The sequence below is a fragment of the Monodelphis domestica genome, chromosome 4 (assembly GCF_027887165.1).
Source record: "Monodelphis domestica isolate mMonDom1 chromosome 4, mMonDom1.pri, whole genome shotgun sequence".
Classification (NCBI taxonomy): domain Eukaryota; kingdom Metazoa; phylum Chordata; class Mammalia; order Didelphimorphia; family Didelphidae; genus Monodelphis; species Monodelphis domestica.
This window is the reverse complement of record NC_077230.1, coordinates 308,807,985-308,834,535: the sequence shown is the minus strand read 5'-3', so window position 1 is coordinate 308,834,535 and position 26,551 is coordinate 308,807,985. Positions and strand designations below refer to the sequence as shown.

The 26,551-nt window shown below is 32.9% G+C and overlaps 1 protein-coding gene across 9 annotated transcripts in view; it reads right to left on the bottom strand.

The window, feature by feature from the left end:
• The window catches only part of NBEA (neurobeachin), an 829,579-nt gene that overhangs the window by 496,390 nt on the left and 306,638 nt on the right, over positions 1-26,551 (bottom strand). For all 9 annotated transcript variants that reach the window (XM_056794740.1, XM_056794741.1, XM_056794743.1 and 6 more), the window contains 2 exons: positions 21,827-21,995; positions 20,178-20,273 (listed from right to left, as the gene is read on the bottom strand). In XM_056794740.1, coding sequence (XP_056650718.1) covers positions 20,178-20,273; positions 21,827-21,995 — 265 coding nt within the window. The remainder of the gene's footprint in view (positions 1-20,177; positions 20,274-21,826; positions 21,996-26,551) is intronic.

Below are 26,551 nucleotides of genomic sequence, written 5' to 3'. Positions count from 1 at the left end.
TTTTAGTTTTGGGGTTTGGGATCCAATTAAGAGTCATTAGATTTAGGGAATATATAAATAATATGAAAATATATTTCAAACTTTCCTTTTCATCCTTCATTTCCTTTTTCTTTATTCTCAGAGTTTTGAATAAATAATAGTTTTTATATATCAGTCTCTAGTTGACTTTTATCAACTGCAAGTCCAGCCATTACTCCAACAGTCCACCGTTACCTACCAATAAAATCCAATACTAACCAATACATAATCAATACTAGGATGATATTCCTCATAACAATACCAATTGTCTCACACTATTCATTAAGATATGATCAAAATGGATACAAGGTCTAGACATAAAAGGAAACATAACAAGCAAACTATTAAAACAGATATATGGATAGGAGAGGAAATTATACTCGTAGATTACAAGACTGTTTATACCTTTAGATATGTTTCTGAAGGAGATCAAGGAAAAAGGAAAAGAATCTATATATTCCAAAATATTTATTGTAGCTCTCTCTGTGGTGGCAAAGAACTCGAAATGGAGGGGATATCCATCAACTGGGGAATGTTCAAACAAATTATGTTATATGTTATATTTGTTATATATATGTATATATATATACATATATACACATATATATAAAATGTTATATTACTACAAACTATTTTGTAGTAAGAAACAATGATAAGAGTGGTTTAAAAATAACTTAGAATTACATGGGATGATGAAAAATGAAGCAAGTAGAACAAAGAGACCATTAGATATACCTCCAAATTTAACTATTTAAAGAATAACTTGTGAATGTCACCTCTGGAGAATGAGCTGAAAAACAGAAATATGAAAGACATAATCCTCTCTCTCTCTCTCTCTTTGCTGGATGATGCTTTTTATGATGTAGGAAGGAGAGAGGGGCAGAGATAACTAAAAATTAATTATATTAATAAAATTTTAAAAAACCCTACCTTCTGTCTTAGAATCAATACTGTGTATTGGTTCCAAGGCAGAAGAGTGGTAAGGGCTAGGCAATGGGGGTTAAGTTCCCTGTTTCTAGGCCTGTCTTGGCTCTCAATCCATTGAGATACCTAGCTGCCCCCTAATAATTTTTCCTAAATATAGAAAAGAAAGAGGGGAACTTCATCCTTTAGCCTGGATGGAAGGAGAAATGAATGAGAAAAGAAAAGGAAGTTTGGCACTATGGAAAAGGGAAGATGAGGTAACTCAAATCTGATGATCTTATTCTAAATAAGTGTAGGGCTAAGTAATCTAAAGAAATGTAGTGGAGTATAAGTCTGAAATAGTGGTGAAGGCAATAGATGTAAATGATAATCTTGATAGTCATAGTCATGATGATGTTGATAGCAATTTGAAATTTGAATAGAGGTTTACATGTAATTTCATAATCTCATTTGATCCTCAGGCCAGCTTTGTGAGGTAGCTGCTATTATTGTGAAGGAAATGGAGACATTTCTGATTCCAAGCCCAATGTTCTATATACAATGGCACTGAGCCAGTCTAGGCCCAATGATTTAAGGTTGTTTTAAGTTTGTATTGAAAGTGGCATACTTGTCATGACTTCTTACTGCCAAATTTTGCAGCTTAGAAATATGAGAAAAGCAGACTGATGATGGAGTCAGAGATCCAAAGTTAAGGATTCAGTGAAAGTCCAGGGTGAGAGTGACTTAAGATAAAGATGATAAAGGCCTAGAGGAAGTTAGGTGGCACAGTGTTTAACATTTTAAACTTATAGTCAGGAAGTTCTGAGTTCAAATTCAACCCCAAACATCTATTAACTATGTGATCTTATGCAAGTCATTTAAGTTGTCTCAGTTTCCTCATCTATAAAATGGGGATAATAATAGCACCTAACTTCCAGAGTTGTTATTGATAAAATGACATAATATTTATAAAATCCTTTTCAAAAGTTAAAGAACTATATAAATACTCTGATGATGCTAAAGATAAAATGGAAAGAAGAGGGTACCTTAAGGTGCCATACAAATATAAAATGAATAAAAAAGGCTTCAATGCAGTTAGTTGATAGTCACTATGGCCTATAAGATTGCTGTGTTCTCTTCCTCCTGGGTTAAGTTCTCTATGGTTTGTTGTGTAGTCCATTCAGAGCATGCTGCTATCCAATGATTTTTGTCATTTATTTCAGTACTTTTTACACAATTTAAATGAAAAAGTAGAGTGATCAAAACTAGAGAACATTAATAAATGAGATCTGAGACACATTGGTGGGATACATTCCCTGTCTTGCACTCGTTTAAGTAAAGGATGTCTGAAGGGGAGGGTCACCAATCTGATTATGCAGAGGATGTACAAGTCAATGACTAAGGCTGCACCACTCCCAGTCATAAATGATGGAATCATGTGAACTCTAATAGTCTTATCTTCCTTTTGCTAAACCAAAGTGACAGCCATCTCAAAGAGACTTGTACCTGAATCATGGTTGCTGTCATCTATTCTGACTCACACCAACACAGCTATTAAAGGAACCAGCACTTATTATTTAAGCAACATGTGCATTCAACTGAGAAAAAGTACAGAGAACCATTGCTTCTCAGTCTTTGCAAGTCATACTCATAAGTCAACATTACATTGATTTATATTGTTTATTTTCAGGGTTTTTTTGGTTTAATTTTCATAAAAACACTATATTGCTGATTGATAATTGTTCCCAATTTTAATTGCAAAATCCTTTCTTGCTATACTTGCAAAGGATGCTAAAGAGTACCACACTGTAGATTTCATCTTTATATGAATTAAGATAATCTAAAAAAGACAAAAATACTTATTTCACAATTGGAAACTGTACTATTACAGATTCTGGGTGGTTTCAGGCCTTCTCCCTTGTCCCTCCCCCCTTACTTTTCCAAAACATCCTTTACATGTCTGCCCAAGTTATTTTCTTAATAGGTAAGTCTAATCACATCACTCCTCTACATACTTTATTGCCTGCCAAATTAAAAAAAAATTTTTAGTCTGACATATGAAATGCTTCATAATCTGGCTCTATCTTACCTTTGGAGTACCTACCTCACTATGCCACCCCCCCTCATTTTTTTTAAACAACAGTGAAACTGAACTACACATTATTCCTTGATCTGATCCTGCCCTCTACAGACCAAGCAAACCTGCTTATCAGTGGTGCTATTTGGCACTGGGCCAGGGCTCACAGTGATTTTTTTTCCAAATAAAATTCTGACTGGAAAAACAAAAATGAAATGCCTGTACTAGAAACAAAGCAAAAACCCCCTCAAAGTTCATTCTCCAAGGATAAGGAAGAAGACTTATATGGAAGACTTAAAATATTTATTGAAGGATTTTTATAATTTTAGTTCATATTGAATATTCTTATAAATGGCTGCTAATTTTATATTATAAAATGAGACCCCCAAAATACACATTACTCTTTTAGTTAACAGAATGAAAAAAAGAAGAATTTGAAATAAGAATAAATCTTGCAAATCAAATAACTCACAAAAGTACTATCCAGGATTAGAGTGGATTGTAAGAAAAGGTGGTAAACCTTTGATCCAGCCATAGCACTGCTGGGTTTGTACCCCAAAGAGATAATGGACAAAAAGACTTGTACAAAAATATTCATAGCTGCGCTCTTTGTGGTGGCCAAAAATTGGAAAATGAGGGGATGCCCATCAATTGGGGAATGGCTGAACAAATTGTGGTATATGTTGGTGATGGAGTACTATTGTGCTAAAAGGAATAATAAAGTGGAGGATTTCCATGTGAACTGGAACAACCTCCAGGAAGTGATGCAGAGCGAGAGGAGCAGAACCAGGAGAACATTGTACACAGAGACAAACACACTGTGGTATCATTGAACGTAATGGACTTCTCCATTAGTGGTGGTGTAATGTCCCTGCACAATCTGCAGGGATCAAGGAGAAAAAAACACTATCCAAAAGCAGAGGACAAACTGAGGGAATAGAAACACCGAGGAAAAGCAACTGCCTGACTACAATGGCTGAGGGGACATGACAGAAGAAAGACTCGGAGCGAACACTCTGATGCAAATACTAACAACATGGCAATGGGTTCAAGTCAAGAACACATATGATACCAGTGGAATCACACATCGGCCACGGGGGGCGGGAGGGAGGAAAAGAAAATGATCTTTGTCTTTAATGAAAAATGCATGGAAATGATCAAATAAAATACTATAAAATTAAAAAAAAAAAGAAAGAAAAGGTGGTAAAGATTGGATGAGAAAGATCATTCTGCAGCCTAAGGCTACTTTCTTGACTCTTCTAGTTTAAGATAGCTATAATTTAAATCTCATTCTTTGCAATCTACATTTTCTTCTTTCTCTTCTGAGTACATCAAATTTATTTCATTCTCTTTATCATTTTCTATTTAGCAAAGAAGTAATATCAATCTCTTTTTATGTGGATTATTTCATGGATTACCTACAGAGTTCTGAATGACTTATAAGGCAAATTTGTAGAAAAATAGGAACAAGAATTAAAAAGGAGAAGGTAGAGAGATGGGTTTCAATTTTCTGTGATTTTTATCAGTGTGGCAAATTTTTCTGCTGGAGATCTACTTATATATATATATATATATATATATATATATATATATATATATATATATATATATATAAATTACATTGCTTGATACACTTTATGTTTTTAAGGTACATTAGTATATTTGATAGCAAAGAGAGGGAATCTCTCTCCTAGAGCTTAATTTCATTTACTTCACAGTACTGATACCAATGTCTAAGATGCAGTAGAACTTTAAATATACTAAAGATCCTTAAATATATCGAAAACTAAATCTCATTCAGAAATTATTCCTTCCTCCTCCTATTTCTCTTGTTATTCAAAGCCTTAGAACCATCACTGACTCTTTTCCCCTGATTCTACATCAAAAAAATCAGAAATACTATGAACTTTTTACTTTATAAATTTTTTTCTATTCCCACTACTGTCATCCTGGATTTGGCCTTTGTTATCTTAAGCCTAGACTATGGTGAAAAAATCTCTTAATTAAGTTCGATCTAACTACCAGATAATCCATAATTGAATTAAATGCCAGAGTAATATTCCAAAAGCACCATTTATCTTAATTCCCATGCGCTTTTGTAAAGGATGTCTCTTATGCCTGAAATGTACTCCGTTTTCATCTCTGCCTCTTAAAATTCCTAGATTCCTTAACTCCTTAAGTTCCTTAACTCAAGTGGCATTTCTAACATGAGCCCTTTCCTTATCCTCTTCGTTGTTAGTGTCTTACCACAAAATTACATTATATATTCTTTGTAAAGACTTAAAAGTTTAGCTGTTATTTCTCTTGATAGGGTATATACTCTTTGAGGAAAGGATTTGCTTTGATTTTTTATTTTTGTATCCCCAATGCCTATCACAGTGTCAAATTCATTTTAAGTATTTAAAGAATATTTATGGATTATTTGAATGAAATGTCACTTTCCTACCCAAAAATGTTTAATGACTTCCCTTTACTTGCAGGGTAAAAGCCAAAATCCTTATCCTGGACTTGAAGGTCCTCTATATTCTCATCCCAAATTCATTTGTATTATACAATTTACAAAATATACTGATCCAGTCAAAATTATATCTTTCACTGCCCCCAAATATATAACACTATTTACTCATTCCCATATCATTATCAGTTTATTCATTTGGAATATACCTTTTGATTCTTCTTCTCAACCAATCTAAATCCATATTATTTTTTTAAGATCTAGATTACTCAATTCCTCTCAAATTATTTTATCTGAAAACCTTCTCTTGAAATGAGCTCTGTTCTCTTATTTTCTGTTGTAATTACTATCTATATACTTTATTTGGAAAAAATGCTAGGCTGCCATAGCATGCCATGTCCTCTGAAGTTTTCTTTAGTGACTCAATTCTTGCAAAGCAAGGTGGGAGTGGGAGGGATGAAGAAGTGTGTAGAACATGATAGGCCACAGACTAAAAAGGAAACGCACACTTAATGACTTTTAAGATAAAATAAGAAGAAACATATCCCCTCACTCCTATGTCTCTCTCTCTCTCTCTCTCTCTCTCTCTCTCTCTCTCTCTCTCTCTCTCTCTCTCTCTCTCTCTCCTCCTTCAACTCCATTGCTTTCCAATTTTACCTGTGTGCATGTGTGTGTGTGTGTGTGTGTGTGTGTGTGTGTGTGTATGTCTGAGTATATACTTAGAATTTCTCTGCCCTGAATTTGCTTCAAGCAAAGGACAAGAAGTACGTTATTTATGTTTAAGTTAGAGACTGAGATCTTAACTGCCTGCTGCTTCTTTCTGTTTTCTTCCCTGTGCATAAACCAGCAACAATCACTATTGAAAAAATGGTCATTTGCAGTTCCTAGCAGTTATGTCATGAGTTTGACACATGGTGCCAGCTGACTAAAGGGAGCTGATTCCCACAATAGCACAAATTTATAATGGAGAAGCTCTACCATTCTTAGGAGATACTACAACTGAAAGCATTGAGAAAGCTAAGCTATATCTGGCCAGAAGAACTAGACCTTAAAAGCTGGTCATATAATAATGGTCTGAAGTGAAAGTGAAATATCAGATTTAGTAGTACCAAAAAGCTGTCTTTAACTTTAAGAAAAACAAGGTAACCATCAATTCAGAAACAATGTATGGTATATTATTGTTTTATATTTGTTAATGTATTCATGCTTGTGAATCATTTGTGCTTTAAGCATTTTATTTATTTTTTAAAAATAAACCTTTACCTTCTGTCTTGGGATCAATACTATGTATTGGTTCTAAGGAAGAAGAGTGGCAAGGGTTAGGCAATGGGGGTTAAGTGACTTGCCCAGGGTCACACAGCTAAGAAGTGTCTGAGGCTAGATTTGAATAAGATCTCCCATTTCTAGGCCTGGCTCTCAATCCACTGAGCCACATAGCTGCTCCCAAGCAATTTCATACGTGGAAAAATATACCTGATACATTAGAACGAGGAGCATCTTTTCTATTAGGGACCATATTATTTCCTCACAAATCAAACCCCAAATTTATCTTAGAGATTTATCTTGAGTTAATTCAAGGTGAGGAAATTGAGAAGATTTACTCTCTCTCTTCCTCCTTCTTCAGGTTTGTCCTGAGTCCTTGTCAGTCCAGAACTGGAGGCCCTTATAGAAGGTATGTATTATAGGCCAGAAGTTACATGAAGGTGTAGTTATCATCTGACCTCTACCTCTGATTGTAAGTACTTTCAGGACAAGGAATAGTCTTAGCTTCTTGGTAACTCCCACAACACTTAACACTGCTTGTATACAGTAAACAATCAATAATTAAATAACTTTTGAGAATATTTGATTTACTGACAGTATCATAAAAGACCTCTAGATGGTGATATTAATATGTGAAAGTAGTCTTTGCAAAGCAAGAGGTTTCTCTGCTGGTAAAGGGAGGGATAAAGAAAAGTTACATGAGGAGTTAGCTAAGGGATGAGCACAAAGGAATCCCTGGGAAGTCACTGACAGACTAGAAGAGGCCACTACAAAGTCCTAACTATGATTTATCAAGTATCTCTCTTACAGAGAGAGTGTCTTCTCTGTTTCTCCCATAGCACTCATCACAGGGATAGGAACCCAAGATAGTTAAAACCCTCTTTTTATTGTCAACAGTAGAAATCATAAAACATTTAGCAACTGGAAGCTGCTTATTGAATCAGATCACATATCAAACTTAAAAATGTTCAAGATAGAATTTGAGATCTTCTTTAATCTGCAAACTCCTCCAAAGCTGCCTATTTCTGTATTAGGGTTCTACCATTCTTCCCATCACCCAGTTTGCTGAATTCAGAATCATCATATTCAGAATTTTCTCATCTTCAAGATTCACTACACCTCTATCTCCAATCAGATGCTAAATTTTCTAAAATATACCTCCATAAAATCTCTCTAATCTCCTTTATCTCTACACCTTTATTGCTTCTTGACAAGATTATCACAAGAAGTTCATTAGTGTACTCTCCTTCAAGTCTCCCCTCATAAATCCATTCTCCAAACTAGAGCTAAAATATTCTAACAGAGCAAGTATATGATTTTTATAGTTGAGAATCTTCAGTGACTCCCTACTATCTTTTTAAGATAAAATACGAACTCCTTTGTTTTGGGTATGTAAAGAACTTTAGTCTGGCTGGAGCCTGCCTCTTAACATTACTTCACATCATTCTCATTCATCTAATCTATATTCCAGTTAATCAAACCTACCTGCCCTAACTTAAATGTTCCATCTCCTTACCTCCATCACTAAGAGTCAATTTTAACATTCAACTATATTTTACTACTACCTATGGGGAATTTTCTGTCATTCTCATAGCTGGTAATGTTTCCCTATCTTCAAAAAATATTTAAATTTCCAAAGCAGAATGCAAACTCTTTAGAAGCAAAAAAAAAAATTATATGCCTACTCACACAGTATATGCACAGTAGAAACATATTAAAAGCTTACTCAATATTAAAATAATTCAGTGAGGGAGAGGAGGAAGGAAAAAGAAGGAATTGGTACACAGTTAAAAGAGGCAGAAATGAAAGACTGAATCATTCATTCAGGCCTTCTAAACTTTAGGAAAAAAGCACTTCAATTAACAGATTTTGACACTACCTATTCTTAATTTGAAACCTATAGTCATATTCCTTTTCTATTTTCATCCATCCCTGACACTAGGCAAATAATAATATTTTAAAAATAGGTAGGACTTTTGAATACATGGGCTTTAAGGAAACAATACATTTTTCTAGATTTGGCATTCTCAAATTTTATGAATTCATGGGTGTCCCGTAAGGATCTTTTTTTCCTCTATACTATTTCACTCAGTAATTTCAGCAGTTCCCACAGGCAAATTATCATCTCTTCGCCAATGATTATCTGAAACTGGATATTCAGTAGGCATCACAAATTAAAGCATCCAAAACAGAATTCATTATCTATCCCTCTAACTCTCTTTTTTTTAAACTTCCCTATTATTGTTTAGGGCATCATCATCCTATCCCATCAACTAAGTGCCCTCTACTACTCAATGGCACTTATTTGCATATCCAAATTGATGTAACTACTTTGACCCAATCACATCGCCAATCACATAGCTACAACTCTAGCATAGAACCTCACCATCTGAAATCAAATCTACCACAATAGCCTGCTGGATAGTATGTTTTGCCACAACTATCTCCCTTCTTTATTTCATTAGTGACACACCTACCAGAATAATTTTCCTAAAGTGTAGATCTGACCTTGTTACTGCCTATTCAGTAAAATCCAGTGACTCTCCATCATATCTAGGATCAAATATAACTTCTGTTTGGCTTCTCTTCTTATATTCTTAAAATCCATACCTTTTTAATAGAAATCTTCCATACTTGTAATGTTCTCCCATCTCACCTCCTAAATCTCTTGGCTTCCTTCAAGAGTCAGCTCAAATTACACTTTTTGTACAGGGTCTTTCCTGATCCATTCTCCTTTCCCCATGATGTTAATTCCCCTTTTCTAAGATTACCTCACATTCACACTGGATATATAATGTATGCATAAAGTAGGTCTGCATATTTTTAATATGAGATCCTTTGTGAGATCCTTTGTGCGTCATTTTGCCTTTACTTACTGGGTGTCATGGTTTCCTATATCTGCTTACATTCCTCTATACTGTTCATAGAAGGTTTCCTATGCTTCTCTGTAGTTTTCATATTCACTGTTTCTTATGATGCAAAAATACTCAATTCCATTCGTATATCAAAATTTTTCTTAGTTATTCCCTAATCAAATTACATCAACTTTGTTTGTAATTCTTGGCTATAATAAATATTTTCAAATATTTGGGGCTTATATTTCTGCCTTTGACCCGGTATATTCCTAGCAATGAGATATCCAGGGCAAAGCCTATGCACATTTTAGTTATTCTTAACATAATTCCAGATTACTTTCATATCAAGCACCTAATAGAAGCTACTTGATTGAGTGATGTGAATGAGATCAATAGAGGCATATGAGGAGATTAATTCTAGGCTTGTAGAAATTGGCAAGGCAGGTAAACAATAACATAAGAACGTAAGGGAATATATAGTGAGGATAGAAAAGAGCTGAGTTAGTTTACCAAAGAGTAAAAAAAGAAGGAAGGGAAGAGAGTGTTGTCTTGGAGGAATAGTGGCCTGGGAATGAACTGAGGGATAGAAGTAATGGAGGTCATGAAGGATGAATTAGGTAAATTTTTTATTATTATGTGGGGACAACCCAATTATGAGTGTTCACATTTCTCAAATTATGAGTCTTTTATTTCTCCAGTGTTTTGCAGTACAGCTACATATGTGTCCCAAATAGGACTTGGTAGGTGGACTCCCCAGAATTTTATACATTTTATACTTATTTTGAGGAATTTATTTCAGAACAATTCAATAAACATTTAATAAGTGCCTACTTATGTGCTGGGCAGTGTGGTAAGCCTTAGCAATACAAATGAAAAAAAGAAAAGCAGTTTGCTATCAAAGAGCAAACAATCTAATGGGGAGAAGACAACATATGATAGGTAGTTCTTCAAGCAGAAGGGAGAGGCAAATGAGAGTTTAGATGGTGTTCAGTATCAAACCTAGGCATATCAGCATGGTGATGAAATTTCAGGTTATCTGCATAGGCTAGAGAAAAGCATGATGTTTTACAGAGTTTAAAGGAAGCCTTTTGTGTGTTTATTTTTCTTTCTTTTGCTTCATTTTGTTAGCAAGATACAAAGGGATTATTTAATGAGCTTATTTCATATAAATACCTTTACTGAAGTTACTGTTTAAATTAATTTTAGTTGAATCTCTACTGTTTTATAAATAAACCACTACATGTAATAAGGGACTTTTTTGAATGGTAACTGATAACTTCAGATCAGACTGTTAATCTTCTTTTTCCCTTCCTCCCTCTTCCTCCCTTCCTCCCTTCCCCCTCCTTCTTCTGTTGGTCTTTTAAATCTACTCAGGGTGAGTTTATTAAGTCTTAAATGAAATACTATTTCTCTTCTCTCTCTTAAGTAAGGGATTGATTGGGGGAAGACAGGGAAGGATAAGGAAATGAAAGGAAAGAGGGGTTTGGGGCTTCCCTAATCCTCGGAAGAGTCTTAGATTGAAGGATGGTGAAATATAGTTCAATTTAGAAAATGCCTAATAGGTCTGGAAGTTCAGTCACTATCACAACAGAGCAAATCAGAGAGAGCTGGGCTTTGTCCTTTTTTCTTCTGTTTCTAAGCCAAAGACAATCTTCAGGCTTCAGTCTCTAAAAGCCAAGAGATATCAGACCTCTTCTGTCTTTCAAGCCAAAAGGTCCAGACTTCAGTTGGTCTGCTCCTTCCTCCAACTGCCTCTCCTGGTCACATTCCAAACCAGAATGCTCGTATTTGAATGACAGGACATCAGTCTCAGCTACTCCAAGCTCCTGCTACAAACCATTCTCAATTTCTCACTTCCACATATATCACTTCGTTTTCAGTTGGCCTTTTTATTATTTTAGTTAGTATTTCTAGAACTGCATATATAGTATCAAATCCTTGTTTCCTCACAGTATTATTAGAAGGGTTTCCAACATATTTCTATTACCAAAGATGCTAGTTTTTACTTTTAGGTATATAATGTTTTCATTATTAAAACAGGAAAGGTTTGTTTCAAACTTTTTTAGTATTTAGCACAAATACGTGTTGAGTTTTTCAAAAGCTGTTTTTTTTTTACATCCAGTAATAGATATGGCTTTTTTCTATAATTTTCTATTATTCATATAATCTGTCATGTTTATAGTTTTCAAAATATTGAACCAACTCTGAATTCCTAACATAAATCCAACACGATCATAGTAAATAATCTTTTCAATATATTGTTGCACTTCGGTTAACATTTTGTTCAATATTTTTCCATCAATATTCATTACAAGTATTGTTTCACAGATACCAATCTTTCTCTACATTTTCTCTTTCTGAATTATATATCAGAAGCTGGTCCCAATGTTTCATAATGAGAACTTGGTAGATTCCTTTTGTTCCTACTTCAAAAAAATTATGCAACTTTGAAGTTAGCTATTCTTTTAGTATTTATAAGAATTCATCTGTAAATATATCAGGCTTGAGGGTTTTATCTTTGAGAATTTACATAGTGCTTACTTTCTTTTTCTAAGATTCAGTTTAAATTTTGTTTTTTTTAATTTTTTTAATCTTTTTTTAATCTTTTTTTTAAAATAAAATTTATTGTCACATATTCTGTACATTTTGATATTTTACATTTTCCAAGTTACCTTCATTTTCATAATTTTATTAAGCATATGTTTGGGCATAATAGTTTCAAAAATATATATTTCCACATCTATTGTAAATTCTCTTTATTTTTGCAAATTTTTGGCCTTTTTAAAAAAGCTAATGAATTATTATTACTTTTTAAAATGTAACACCCAGTTTTATTTATATAAAAATGTTTTATATTGTCTTATTTCTTGTTTATTTTATGAGATTACTATTTTTTATGTACTTGTGGTATTTAGACTTTTCACTTATCTAGTTGTATTTCTTTCTTTGTTTTTTCTTTTTTTGTTGATGAAAATAAATATATTCATATCCTTTTAAAAATTGCTTTACCTATATCCTAAAAGTTTTGGTATTTTGTATTATATTATAGTGTATTGTATGTTAATGTTTTTATGGTTTGTTTTTGGTCCATTTTTACTTAAAGTTTTTTATTTCTTACTCTTCATGTGAGTCTGAAATTCTTCGAAATTCCCCATTTTAATTTAACCTTTATTTCATTGTAATTAGTAAAAGATATGTTTAATGTTTCTACTTTTCTGCAATTAAGTTTTTTATGCCCTGGCACACATTTTTGAAAAGATGATATGAAAAACTTTAAAATATGTGTATTTCTTATAATTCCATTTCATTAATCATCAGAGAGCTGTCATGTAGCAAACTTCCCTAAAATTCTATTCTGGCCTTTAACTTTATTTATTTTATATTAGATTAATCTGAAAAGGGACACACTGACATTTTTAACATTTATTGTTTTGCTTTTTCTTTCTCCCTATAGTTCATTTGGTGTTTTCTATAATTATATGCAGTGCCATTAAATGCTTACATACTTAGTATTTGATGCTTTTAAATGGAGTTTCCTTGCTTACATATTTTAATCATTTGTTTTTGCTATTTTTCTGACTTTTGATCATATTTTTGCTTTCATTTCCATTCAAGAGGTGTAATAGATTCTCCTCCAGACCCTTATTTAATTCTTTGTTTTGTTTTGTTTAATTCTTTGTAACCCCATTTGGAGTTTTCTTGGCAGAGGTACTAGAATGGTTTGCTTTTTCCTTATCAATATCATTTTACAGACGAGGAAACCAAGGAAAATATGATTAGGTGACTTGCTCAAGGTCACACAGTTAGTATCTGAGTCCAGATACTGAAAACTCAGGAAAATTAGTCTTCCTCACTGTAGACCCAGCACTCTCTATCCACTGCCATTTCATTCCCTAAAAGACATTTTAAATGTATGTAAATTCTTTCATTTCAAGAATATTTCCTGTAAACAATGTGTTATCAAATCCTCATTTCTAAGCCATTGTGCCACCATCCTTAATTTTATGATTGTTTGTCCACTTCAAATTGGTATTAATTGTTTGGTGTGTTTTTCTCTATCATAATGTCCCTTAGCCCTCCAGTTGCCCCTTCCTCTCACTATTTCTTTTACAAAGAAAAACAAGATAGGAAAACCAAGAAAAAGGGATCAATACCAGTAATGTGCAATTAAAGTAGTCAGATTCTCCTATACTGCTTTTCCTCTCTTCACTAGCCAAAAATTAGATTATGGGACTTTACATTTCCTTTCTTGACTTTTAAACCCCCTTTTATAGTCACCTATCTTCTACACACCCCAGTTATAGGAAGTACTAAGTTTTCCACCGTGTCATTATTTCTTCCCCAAAATATTCTTTTTTTTCTTTTACTTTTTCATCACTCTTTTAAAATACAATGAAATGAATCATACCACTCTCAGGCCCTGAGTTGCCTTTCTTTGCTCCCTTTTCCACTCTAGAAAATAATGCAGTTCAGAAGAGACAGTGATCTCTTTTCCCTCTTTTGTGATATTAGCTCCTGGTCATGATTTAGCTCTTTCATATTGTTCAAATACATATATATATATATATATATGTATATATATATTATATTTGATTATAAATGATTTTGGTTATATATATTATATTTTGTTATATAATACACACACACACATATATATATATGCATATATATATGTATATATATAAAAGATTCTTCCTTTCTGTGTTTGTGTTTCAGAGATTTTACCCAGTTCTGTTTTTCTCAACTGGAATTCTTGAAAGTCATCTCTTCTTTTTAAAGTATATTTTCCCCATATAGAATAATATTTACTTTGTCAATATGATTTTGTAAGTCTTTTTTTTACTTTAGCCATTTGACTTAGATTTGAGGGAGGAGGCAAGAGGAGTAAAAGAGTAAAAAGAGTTTTACTGTGTTGTCAGGTCTGGAAGAGCAGCAGCCACTTATGGCCCAATCCTCTGCTGACTAACACAGAAACTTTAACTACCTCTATTTCTAACCTGGGACAGTTTGTAATTTTTTTGGCCAGCCTGGTGGTCCTCTTGTTCTTGGAAACTCACTGTATTAATGTAAGTCATAAGATAGACTAATTGGTTTTAGTACTACTGAAGCTCAGAAATGTTCACTTTCAGGAAGTTTTACTTTCATGTACATGAACTCAAAAATTCCTTTAAATGCTATTTTTAATCTATTTCTACCTATGCATTCTTACCTCTTCCTTGTGCATGTTCTTCATCTTTTATTACCTCCATTATTTAAATAAGAAAAAGAAGCAATTAAATAGTAGCAAAATGTTTGATTAAATTCAAGTTTACCAACTACTTGGATGAGAATTATTTGGCAAATAGAACTGGGAAAACTGAAAAGTCAGTTAGCTGAAATTAAGTTTTAGATTGATATGATACATCTAAATCACATATAGGACCTAAATACAAACTGTCATGTAAAAAAATCAAAGAGAAGGAAATAAAATCATTTTATAACTGGGTTAGAAGAAGTGTTCTAGACTAAAGAATAGGAGGTTTATAAAAGATGAAACGTACTCTGATTACTCTGAACAGAAATCAATTTTCACAAGCAAAATAAATGCAGCCTGAATTGGGGAAAAAATTGCAGTGCATTCTCTGAATAAAGGTCTGATGCTGAAAATATATGGAAAATGTGATAGAAACATTAAACAAAAGCTATATATCTATAGAAAATGGTGAAAGAACATCAATTTTCAAATGAAGAAATGAAAATTCGAATAAGAACATGAAAAAAGTTCTGTAGCAAAAATACAAATTATAACATCACTGAAATTCATAAGGATGATATTAGAAATTAAGTCTTGTTATATTAGTTTAGAGATAAGAAGTGAAGAAGCTGGCTTCAAAAAGAATTGGAGTTTGAAACATATCTGAGACTGAGTGTCAGTTTCAAATGTTGACAGTATGTGGGGAAGGGGTAACGATTTTTCTGTGGCAGTTGGTCTCTGGGAGTGGCAGTTATACTCTCTCAGAATGGTGGGATCAGGTGATATCTTTTCTCTCTCTCCTCACTGTCTGAGGTAGAAGGAAAGAAGGGAAAAACCTGAAGGAGCTAAGTAATTTTCTTTTTCCACTTTGGGAAACAATAGTGACTGTCTATTGCTATTTCATAAATGGTATTTATATCTGAGAATGAATGACCAAAGAATGACCTGGTCTTTGGTTTGGACTTGAGTCTGTTAAGGCTCAGAGTCCTAACCTGGTTCTTGCTGAGGCTCAGCCAGCTAGTCTTTGTTAGTTTCATAACTTGGAGACAAAGTTAAGAGTTATATACTTTGTACAAGGATAATAGTATTTAGTTTATTGTAGAATAGTGAAAATTTGGATTAGTCAGATCAGGAAGGATCAGTGTAGCCTATGGAAACAGGATAAGCAGTTCCTTGCAGAACCAGGGAGTTTTAATTGGATGGAGTTACTTATTATAAATCCTTTTTTTTTAATCCTTATATTCTCAATAAATAGTTTATTTTTATATAACAAGAGTCTCCTTAGCGTCCTTGCGCCTGGCCCTGAAGAGAAGTTCACTTATGAGCTTCATTTCACTGATATAAACTGAAGATACTTTGCAAACACAGCAAGCAGAGTATCAAATCAGTTTAAATCAATAATCAATTCATTGCCTATTATTTTTACAAAGTCCACCTCATTTGTCCTCATTGCAATGATAAAAATAATAAAAAATGAAAATAGTAATTATTGGAGGGGTTACTGTAGGATAGGCCCAATAGAATTTTGAACTGTATCCTGAAACTAATTAAACAACACATAATCTGACCCATATGACATCATTACATATATGCCCCTAATAAAATCAAACACACATGAAAAGGATTCATAATGGAAATAAAAAAACACGTATAACAGTACTCTCATCACAGTAGTGACATCACAGTGGCAGTAGGAATGCAAAAGAACATGAATTAAATTAAAAGAACATGAATAAAACATTAAAAATATAATGACAAAATTCAGAGGGTGACAATAAATAAAAAGGGTAATTTTGTTATTGAATTGTTTACAGAAAAAACAAAAAAAGAAATTGAAGGAATCAGAATCAACAAAGTAATAAAACTATCTGTAGACAACATCTTAGAGATTCAACTATAAATTTTGTTGAAACAATTAATAATTTTAGAAAAGTAACAGGATAGAAAATAAAGCCATATAAATCATCAGCATGATACTCCATTTAAAACACCTACAGAAAGAATAAAATACCTTAGAGTATACCTGACCCCCCCAAATCCAGAACTCCACAAACTATAAAACACTTCTTACACAAATAAAATTAGAGCTAAATAATTGGATAAATAATAGTTATTCATGAATAGGCATGGTCAATATGCTTAAAATGACAGCCTTACATAAGCTAATTTACTGATTCAATGTCTTCCTAATTAAATTATCAGAAAATTATTTTACTGAGTTAGAAAAAAAATAACAAAATTCAAAATGAAAACATTTTTGAATAAAATTTTAAAAGTGGGCTTAAAAGAAGTTTTAGAGTTTCACAAATAATTTTTGTGTTTCTTTTTATGCTGAAATGTTTATGTTCAATAACTGTTAAGTTCACTAAATAGAAAAGTTTAAAATAAATTTATTAGAGATAAGGAAAAGTAAAGAGGAATGAGGCATAGCTAGATAATAGTCCAGGTTAACATAACCATGGTTTATATGAATTTAGACCTATTATGAAACAAACAAAAAAAAGACTAAATTCTGCTATACAGATCTTTTCTTTAAGGCAGTACCTGATGCCATATTTTATGAAGAACAAATGCAAAAGGGACAGCATACTGAGGTCTACATTAGGATGGCAAAAAGTATGAAGTGGACATTAAAGAAGAAAAGTCTATTTGAAAAGATGAAAGGTGAAGGATTGATTAGTCTTTTTAAGTATATATTTTACTTAGCACCAGAGGGAAGAACTAGTAAAAGTTACAGAAAAGCAAATTTCTGCTCAACTCAAGTAGAGACTAAGAAATATAGTTGTCTAAAAGGGGACTTGGCCTCAAAAAGAAGCTGGATAAATCACAAATTGTGGATGTGATGGGTTTTTGTTCAGTTTTAATTGTGATAAATGTGACCTCATGTTCCTTCCAAATCTGAAATATAGTAGATTTATGTGTTATTTTTCTTGTTATTATTAATTAGCTCAGATGATGGTCAGAGATGGGACTAGAAGCCATGCTATTTTAACCCTTTAGACTACCTCTATCCACCAATCCATGATGCCTTTCAGGTAGCTATTGTTTTTGCTTGTTCTTTAATACTTTTTCAGTCATGTTTGACTCCTTGTGATCCAATTTGAGGTTTTCTTGGAAAGGATACAAATGGTTGGTCATTTCTTTCTCCAGCTCATTTTACAGATGAAGAACTGAAGTAAAAAGGGATAAGTAACTTGCCAAGGATCATAGAGCTAATAAGTATCTGAGATGGGAACTGAACTCAGGAAGATAAGGCACCTTTTTTTTTTTCCTTTTTCAGGTGGTTACTGTTAGCAACATGTTTCTAAATTTTAAAAGTAAATATTTATACACCTTTATTCCCTATAATGAAAACTTTTATATGTAATGGGAATTATTTTAAATTCAAAATTAAAATTTTAAGATTGAAAATGAAAACATTTCCAAATACAGAAAATATTAATTTAATGGGAGAACACTGTTAAGAGAGTTTTTTTTTATTAATATCTCCATTTTTACATCTACGAGGAACAAGTAGCAATAATATTTTTCAATAAGAGACCCCCTGCTATGCAGTTTGGCAATTAGAGACCCCTTGCTGTGCCACTTGGCAGTTGCAATTAGAAGAGTGTGGATGAATGTGGTTTGTAAGTTGCAGACTGTTAGAAAGAACTTTTGTCTCTGGGTCTCCTGGGGGGAGGTTGTGCTGATAGCGATCTCTCTGGTTGGAGTCAGAGAACTGAGTTAAGGCCTTATTAGCCTCATTAATTGTCGATTAACTTGGATAGATAAGGTAGATAGATAGTGGTTATATTATTAGATAGAAAGAGTAGGGAGAGTAGGTGAGAGCTTTGGTCTGGAAGAAGATACTGCCATCTGAGGCAGTTAGATGTAGGGTTTTCTAGAAAAATTTAGTTAAGATTGGGATCTTGGGTATAGTTATAATCTACTATAAGATTATTTTCACTTTCCTCCTTCCTATTTCCTTTCCATACTTCCTAATAATAAACTAAGTGTTTTGTGTTTAATGAACTGCACACTGGCTTTTGCTCAAACTCCTGCATCCCAAATTTTAACCCTTCACAATGCTTAAACATTTTAAAGGACATTATATCTAGAGCCTATGTGACTGCTGTGATAAGTACACTAATTACAAGGTCATATGAATTTCCCTTTGGTTCCCACTACTGTCCTTTGGTGAGTCTATTTTTCTCAGTGCATTTCTTTGATTCATATTTATTTACAAATGTATTATTTATTTCTACCCAAAAAGAGACTTCAATTAAACAAAAAAGTTTTTGGAATTTGATACTGTTTTAATCAAAGATTACATTTCTTCATAATGATACAATAAAAAATACTGAAATACTCCTAAAACCTGTAAACTACTATATGTACATTAACCCAGAAAAAAATACACAACATTTTAAGTCAGAATTAGGTTTTAAAATTACAATTATTTTCAATTTAAAGTACAACTACAAAAAAAATGAGCATTCTTAATGTTCACATTAAATAAGCAAATAAAATGTTCCCATCAATAAAATAATGAGCTAATCTTTTACCAATAGTTACTATATGAAATTTAACATTTTATACAGACTTCAATTTAAGATTACCTTTGAATTTTCAGAAGAAAATTGATCATTTAATTGTTGACCCTGAGTGAGTAAAGCATTCACAGACAAGGACACTCCCAGTACATCTTGGTAATGGCTAGTAATTTACCTCTTCTAGGAAGCCAAATGTTACTCTGTCTAATGCACTGAAAAAGTAAATTGACTTTATATATGTGATGTGTTGTTCTGGCAAATGATTATATGAATAGACATGAATGCGTCCAAATGATTTGGAAAACAAACATGTTTGCTAAAAAAGGACATTTTTTAGAAAAAATACATAATACTATAAATACTCAAATATGTCAGTATTATCTCTCACTAAAATAATTTCCAAAAGCTGTGGTAACTGGTTGTTTTTCTCTGTGAAACTCCTTCACAGTATCTTACATTTAATGATTACTAGCAAAAATAATAATGCTGAAGGAAACGATTTTGATTAAATGACAGAGGATTGTGAAAGTGCTTTGTTATAAAGTATTACATGACAGAAGAAATGGTTATTAATAACATTCATTTTAAAATATATATTTGCCTCATACACATTAATGTATGTTCAAGCTTTTTAATTTTGCAAATGTTATTAAAAGGACCATAATGAGTACAAATGGAAAAGCTATAATTTTTTCAGATAAAGATGTTCTATGTCATAAGGTTGACAGTTCTTTATGAAATCTAAGGCATTTTTTACAAAACATTTACATTATGATTATATTTTTGAATTAAAATTTGTTAAATAAGAATACTGAAATGGGTCAGGAGATATCAATATTACCTTTGTAAAATGAGTGGGCAAAGCTTTGCTCAGGAATTAACTTGGCAAGGAATCCATGGTTCAAACTTGGATGAGGAATAGATGGTATGACCACAACTGTGAAGAAAATCATGAATCAAATGTGAGCCAGCTTGTAATAGCAAGTGGCCTGGTCTCTTATGGATCCATGACATAACTCCTATCTCGTTATAACAAGCAAATATGAGACACTATCAACAAAGAATGCATCTCTGAAGGAAGGAAACAAGTTATGTTTTAAGAGATAGGAAACAACATTAAGAAGTATACTTTTAGAAACATACAGATAATAAAAACAGCAAATATACAAGCAGATTGGAATACGGAAGATTCATTATAATAGGAGTTTCCCATTTCCAGCATCATGAATTAATGTAATAAACATGAAATGAAATGGTTATTTTTTTACAGACTAAATAATAATCTAATATTTTTTAACTAAAAGACAGTGGAATTTTGGGTAAGAAGCAAAAGAAAATATAAACAATGTCATGTTGTCGATAACTAAAAGTAAGGATGAAATGTCAACATGCTAGTACAGTAAAAGGACATATGTTAATAGCTTAAAAAATGAAACAAACAAACAAACAAAACAATGACAGCCAGTCCAGAAAGTAAGATGACAATTCATGACGAATAGCATGCAGAGATTTGACCACTAATTTCTACTCACTTTTTAAAAGTCCATTTATTTGTTTTGTAGCTTTTTTTTTAAAGACTGTATCAACTACAAGCTAATCCAGATGAATAAGGAATGGCCACTGAATTAAAAAACTAACATTAGAAATAATTATCATCTAAATCTCTAAATAGGCAATATAACTGAAAGACAGTATCCTTTGGGGCTGGGAAATTAACCATCAGAAAACAAAAAAATAAATCTTTATAAAGTTTCCAGAATTTGTTTATACTTTCCAAAGAGATGACAAGGCCAATAAAGGCAACCCCTACCATAATATTTTATTTTTATTACCTTTTCTACTATTCAAACAGAAAAGTAGAAAGGAAGATGCAGGAGGTACAGTGTTTATAGTATTAGAGTTTTCAAAAATTTTCATTGTTGGACAAATCAACTTAAATATATGTGTTTAGTGAATTAAGTACTGACTAGATTACCGAATATTCAATTGAGACTGAATATCTGGATACTGAAATAAGAAATAAATAATCCCACTTTGTCCCATAAAAATGTTTGTTCTGATAGGTTTATATCTTCACTTTCTCTAAATTCTGCTGTAACTGCTGGAACCACTCCTTGTTGTATCACATATAAAGGTTCTTAAAAGAATACCTAAAAAGTATGAAAATAATATATAGTATCCAAAGAAGTAATGAAAATAGAAAAAACTTATTAATGTATAGCAAATATTAAAAGCAGTGGTGAGAAAATGAGAAAGTAGCAAATGCCATATAATTAGTCCTTATATTCTTTCTTAAATTTAGGTTTGTATGTAAATATATATATATATATGTATATATATATATGCATATATGTACATATGTGCTTATTATGTATGGCCTAATGACTACTGAAAGAACTTAAAAGTGCCTAAAACATATCTCTTATACTTTTAAATTTTTTAAATGGTTAGATGAAGTATAATGAAAAATCAAATAAAAAAGGAAAATACCTGTACTTGTTGGAGAATTTATTTCTTGTCTGATGTTTCTACCTGCCTGGCTTCCAGATCGTGCAGTCTCTCGCTGGGGTTCTAGTATGTCACGATATTTGGAGACCATCAGAACAGAAATGAAGTAGACAACAGCCAAAGCTAAAAATTGAGCCTGTTTGCTATCATCCTATATGAAAGGAAAAGACAGATATCAGAATAAAAATTTATACATTCATAGGATGTTTCTAGAAGAATTCAAGAAAATGTGTTTTCAAGAAAGGAAATAAGGGCACACAATATACATAGGTGTGATTTATCACTTTAGCAAGAAAATACAAAGATTTTTTTGACTAAACATATTCTCTTTAAGTAAGATGTGAATAGCAATTCTGCTACATATAGCCAAATGTTTCTGCTATTCTATTTGCTTCATTCTCTCATTTCTGTCTTCTCTTACCATATCCTAAACTCAGATCCATATTGCTCCTCCACCCTTAACTATTTTGCTCCAGACCTTCACTATCCTCCTTTAAAATGTTCCTCAAAGTTACCCTTTTCAATGAAACCTGTATGAACAGAAATACAAGTACATTAGAGATCACTTACTCCAACCTCTTACTTTAAAAATGAGGAAACTAAAAATCTCAGAGATTAACTAATAGGTCCAAGGTTAGACAATAAATCTGTGACTCAGAAGGAACTTGAAACCATAACATTTCATAATATTATCACATTTCATATTCATAAAAACCCTATCTATTTGAAGCTGAGGGGTAAATTATAAATTATTCTGGGAATCAAGATTTATAAAAACTGGCTAGAAATATGTGAAACCATTAAGATAAAACATAGAAACATAAAGTTTGCACTTATGTTTAAATAAATAAATATGGAATTAGAGAGGTTTTACTTAAAATTTGCTCTTATAAAAACTTGTCTTGTGAACTGAAGCTAATTTTTAATTCTATACACAGGAGTAAAATAGCTCCAGAGCAAAGGTGCCCCATCCCCAATCCATGAAGTCATCAGCATTAATCTGATGAAATTTAAGAGATATTATATAGGCTATACTTGTCATATATATATATATATATATATATATATATATATATATATATATATATATATATAGGATACTGACATACTATAAGGAATCCAGATGTGTTGAGTGAAGATTTTGCAGGATCTTATATTGAGATTGGACCCTCTTTAGTACTCAAAGAACAGAGAAGGCCTTGATAGAATGCAGACAGTTGTGGCTTTAGAGTGCTTAAGACAAAATGTCCCATCTATGTGCAAGAAAATACTTTTTATAATAAGATTGATGCAATATCCCCTCTACCCCCATCCAACATCATGGAGTGGGGAGGGGAGAAATGGTAGGGGGAGAGTGGGGCTGTGATGTTATACTCTTAAGCATGCAATTTTAAACATTACATACCCCCAACCCCATGATTCATCAGGTGGTCTTTAGTCTGGCATAGTAAAGATATATTTGAATAAGACAGGAACATGGTATCTTGGAAAACTCCTATCACCACCCCCCTCCCTTTCCCAAAGCTGGCATCCTTCCTGGACTATACTACAGATAAATGCCTTACTCAAGGTTTTGAAACTAGGCTAAAATTGTGGAAGGAGGGTAGTTTTACTCTGAAGTCCCAACTCTTGCCCAGGGTCCTGAAAACAGGCCACAAGCCAAATAGAAATTACTCAGGACAACAAAGGATCAGAAAATTATGTTGCATAAGGAACAACAATCAAACTGATATTTTACCTGAAAAAGTCTTATTGTGAAAGGGAGGAGGAAACAGGGTGTAAGTTATACTTGTCTTACAATTTTTTGATCATACTAATAGATGGCTTACCTTTGATAAAATACAGAATATTTTAAATATACTGGATTTATCTCAAATGGAAGGATGTCACATGGAGAAGGAATTAAATTTATTATTTGTACCTTCAGAAGTAAGAATGAAATCTGGCTGACAAATCTTTCAGGCATATTTAATTCCATATTACTTTTGTTAGAAAATTGTTAACAAGCACTATTTCAAAATGGGAAGTATAATGTAACTTTCAAAACTTAGTAGATACTAGTAAGTAATTAAACTGATTTGTCAGGGACTGATTTTGACATTGAGATGTATGTAGGATAATCTGATGCCTAAGCATTCATCTTGAGTTCAAGTTTCTCTGATTTTATGAAGTTAGCTATCAATTAAGAGGCCGTGTCATACAATATTCATCTACTAGGTTTAGAAGACCTGGATTCAAATCTTGACTAGCTATCTAATCTTGGATAACTTCTCTTAAGTCTCAGTTTGTACATCTATAAATAGAGATGATAAGAAATGTCACAAGGTCATTGTGTGGATTAAATAAAATACTAGATGCAGCATGCTTTGCAAAATGGAAAGTGTTATTATAGTCAGCTAAAACTATTTAAAAATAAAAATTTTTTTCTTTCACTGAAAATGATTTAAAGTGCAACAATGGAAGGCAAGTAGATGGTTCAATGGATTGAGAGCAAGACCTAGAGATGGGGAGGTACTCATCGTTCAAATCTGGCCTCAGACTCTTTCTAGCTGGATTACCCTAGGCTAATCACTTATTCCCCACTGCCTGGCCTGTACTGCTCTTCTGCCTTAAAACCAATATTACTTATTGATTCAAAGATGGAAGATGAGGGTTTTTTAAAAATGCAACTATACAATGTCCATATGAAAAGAAAAAAACCCAATGTTCTTCTATTTCTGATACCAATTGGTCTAGATCTCTCCTGCCCATTTCATTGCCTATATTTTATCACACTTGTTTTTAAATGTATCTGATACTGTTTGATGGATTTAAGCTGAAAGGTTTTCTCTTTCTCCCTGACATAAGCCCACAGAGTAGCAATGTAAATTACATGAAGTAGCTTTCTAATTATGTTTAATTTCATTGTTCACATTTTAGAGACTAAATAGGACAGAGAAAATGGGAATCTGGCATTATTTTTATTTTTTAATATCAGAGGAAATAATTAGAAAGTGTAATGATAGAATTAGTATTTTTTATGAAGCTATTTATTCTGAAACTATTACACATAATTTCATTATCCATAGGCATATACCTACTCTGTTACTATTGAAGAAATGCTCAAAAAACAGAACTCCAAGGAGCAGAACCAGGATGAAAGAATAAAAGCAAAGATTTATTTTTGCACTCCCAAATTTCCTTTTAAATAGCTTTAAAATAACACCTCAAAATGATTTCTGGAGAAACAGAACCAACAAAATGACAGAGTGAAGAAATTTTCCTTTGAAAGACAACTTAGGGCCCTCAAAAAAAGTCAGATGGGGAGGTGGAGTCAAGATGGCTGCTTAGACATAGTAAAAGTCCAGACCTCTCTGAAAACCCTTCCATACCAATAAAAAACGAAGTGCTTTGAGGGGACAGAAAACCAAATCTAAAAACAGGATAGAGCTGGGGGAACCTCCTGCTGAATTCAACTTAAAAGGTATGTCAAAAAGAAAAAACAAAAACAACTGAATTCTTGAACTCTCAGGTTCAAGGGAAAGGAATAAGGAAGATCCTAGGACCCCTCCCCCACCTACTGTGCCGAGTCTCCAGTCATCCCTAGAATCTCTGGGTGGGCAAGGGCTCTAGTCCTAAGGGAGTGCATTGCTGGCACAACTGTGCCAGGCTTAGGGCACTGAACATAGGTGACAGGGAGGTAGCTGGAGGAGAAACCCAGAGAGGGCAGCCTAGTCACAGCCAAAATACTCTATCTTGCCCCACTTTTTTCTTAAGGTTTTGGCCTCAGGGCACATCCAGCTCAGCAGATCAACTCTGTTCTGGCTTAATCTTATCAATATGGTAGATAAGAAGCCTTCAGAGCTGGGGAAGATCTGAACTCAGGGCTCATAATACCTTCCGCCTAACCTAGTAGATCAGCAGAGCAGAGAGGAAGTCCCTTCAGACCAGAATAGTCCAAACCAACAGTTGCAGTTGCAGCTCAGAGGAGCAAGATTACAGCCAATGACAGGGTGGAAAGAAGGAAAAATATGAGTAAACAACAGAAAAAGAAAAAAGAAATAACAATTCATAGTTTCTATGCAGGTAATGAACAAAGAGTATATGGAACAGAGGAGGGCCAAAGAACACCAAGCGAAAACATAGAAATTCCAGTGAATTGGACAAAGGCTTTGGGAGAACTTAAAACAGAATTCAAAAAACAATTCAGTGAGGCTGAAGACAATTGGGAAAAGAACTTAAAAAAGCAAAATAACTCATCTAGAAACAGAGGAACATGAATAAAACAAGAAAAGTGTGTCTTGAAAGCCAGAATTGACCAGATTGAAAATGAGGCAAAGAAGGTGAAAGATGACCTACAAAGAAAATCAGACCAGAAGAAGGATGACCAAAAAGCAAGGGATGAAATTCAGTCTTTAAAAATTAGAATCCAACAACTAGAAGCAAATGAGTTCACCACGCAGCAAGAACCTATAAAACAAAATCAAAAGAATATGAATAAATTGAGGAAAATATAAACACCTCATTGACAAAACTACAGAAAGAGATCCAGAAGACACAATTTAAAAATTATTGGACTACTGGAAGATCACGACAAAAGAAAAAGCCTGCATATCATTCTACAGGAAATTATCCAAGAAAACTGCCTTGACATTCTAGAGCAAGAGGGAAAAGTAGAGATTGAAAGAATCCACATATTACCCCTTGTACTTAATCCCCAACTGACAA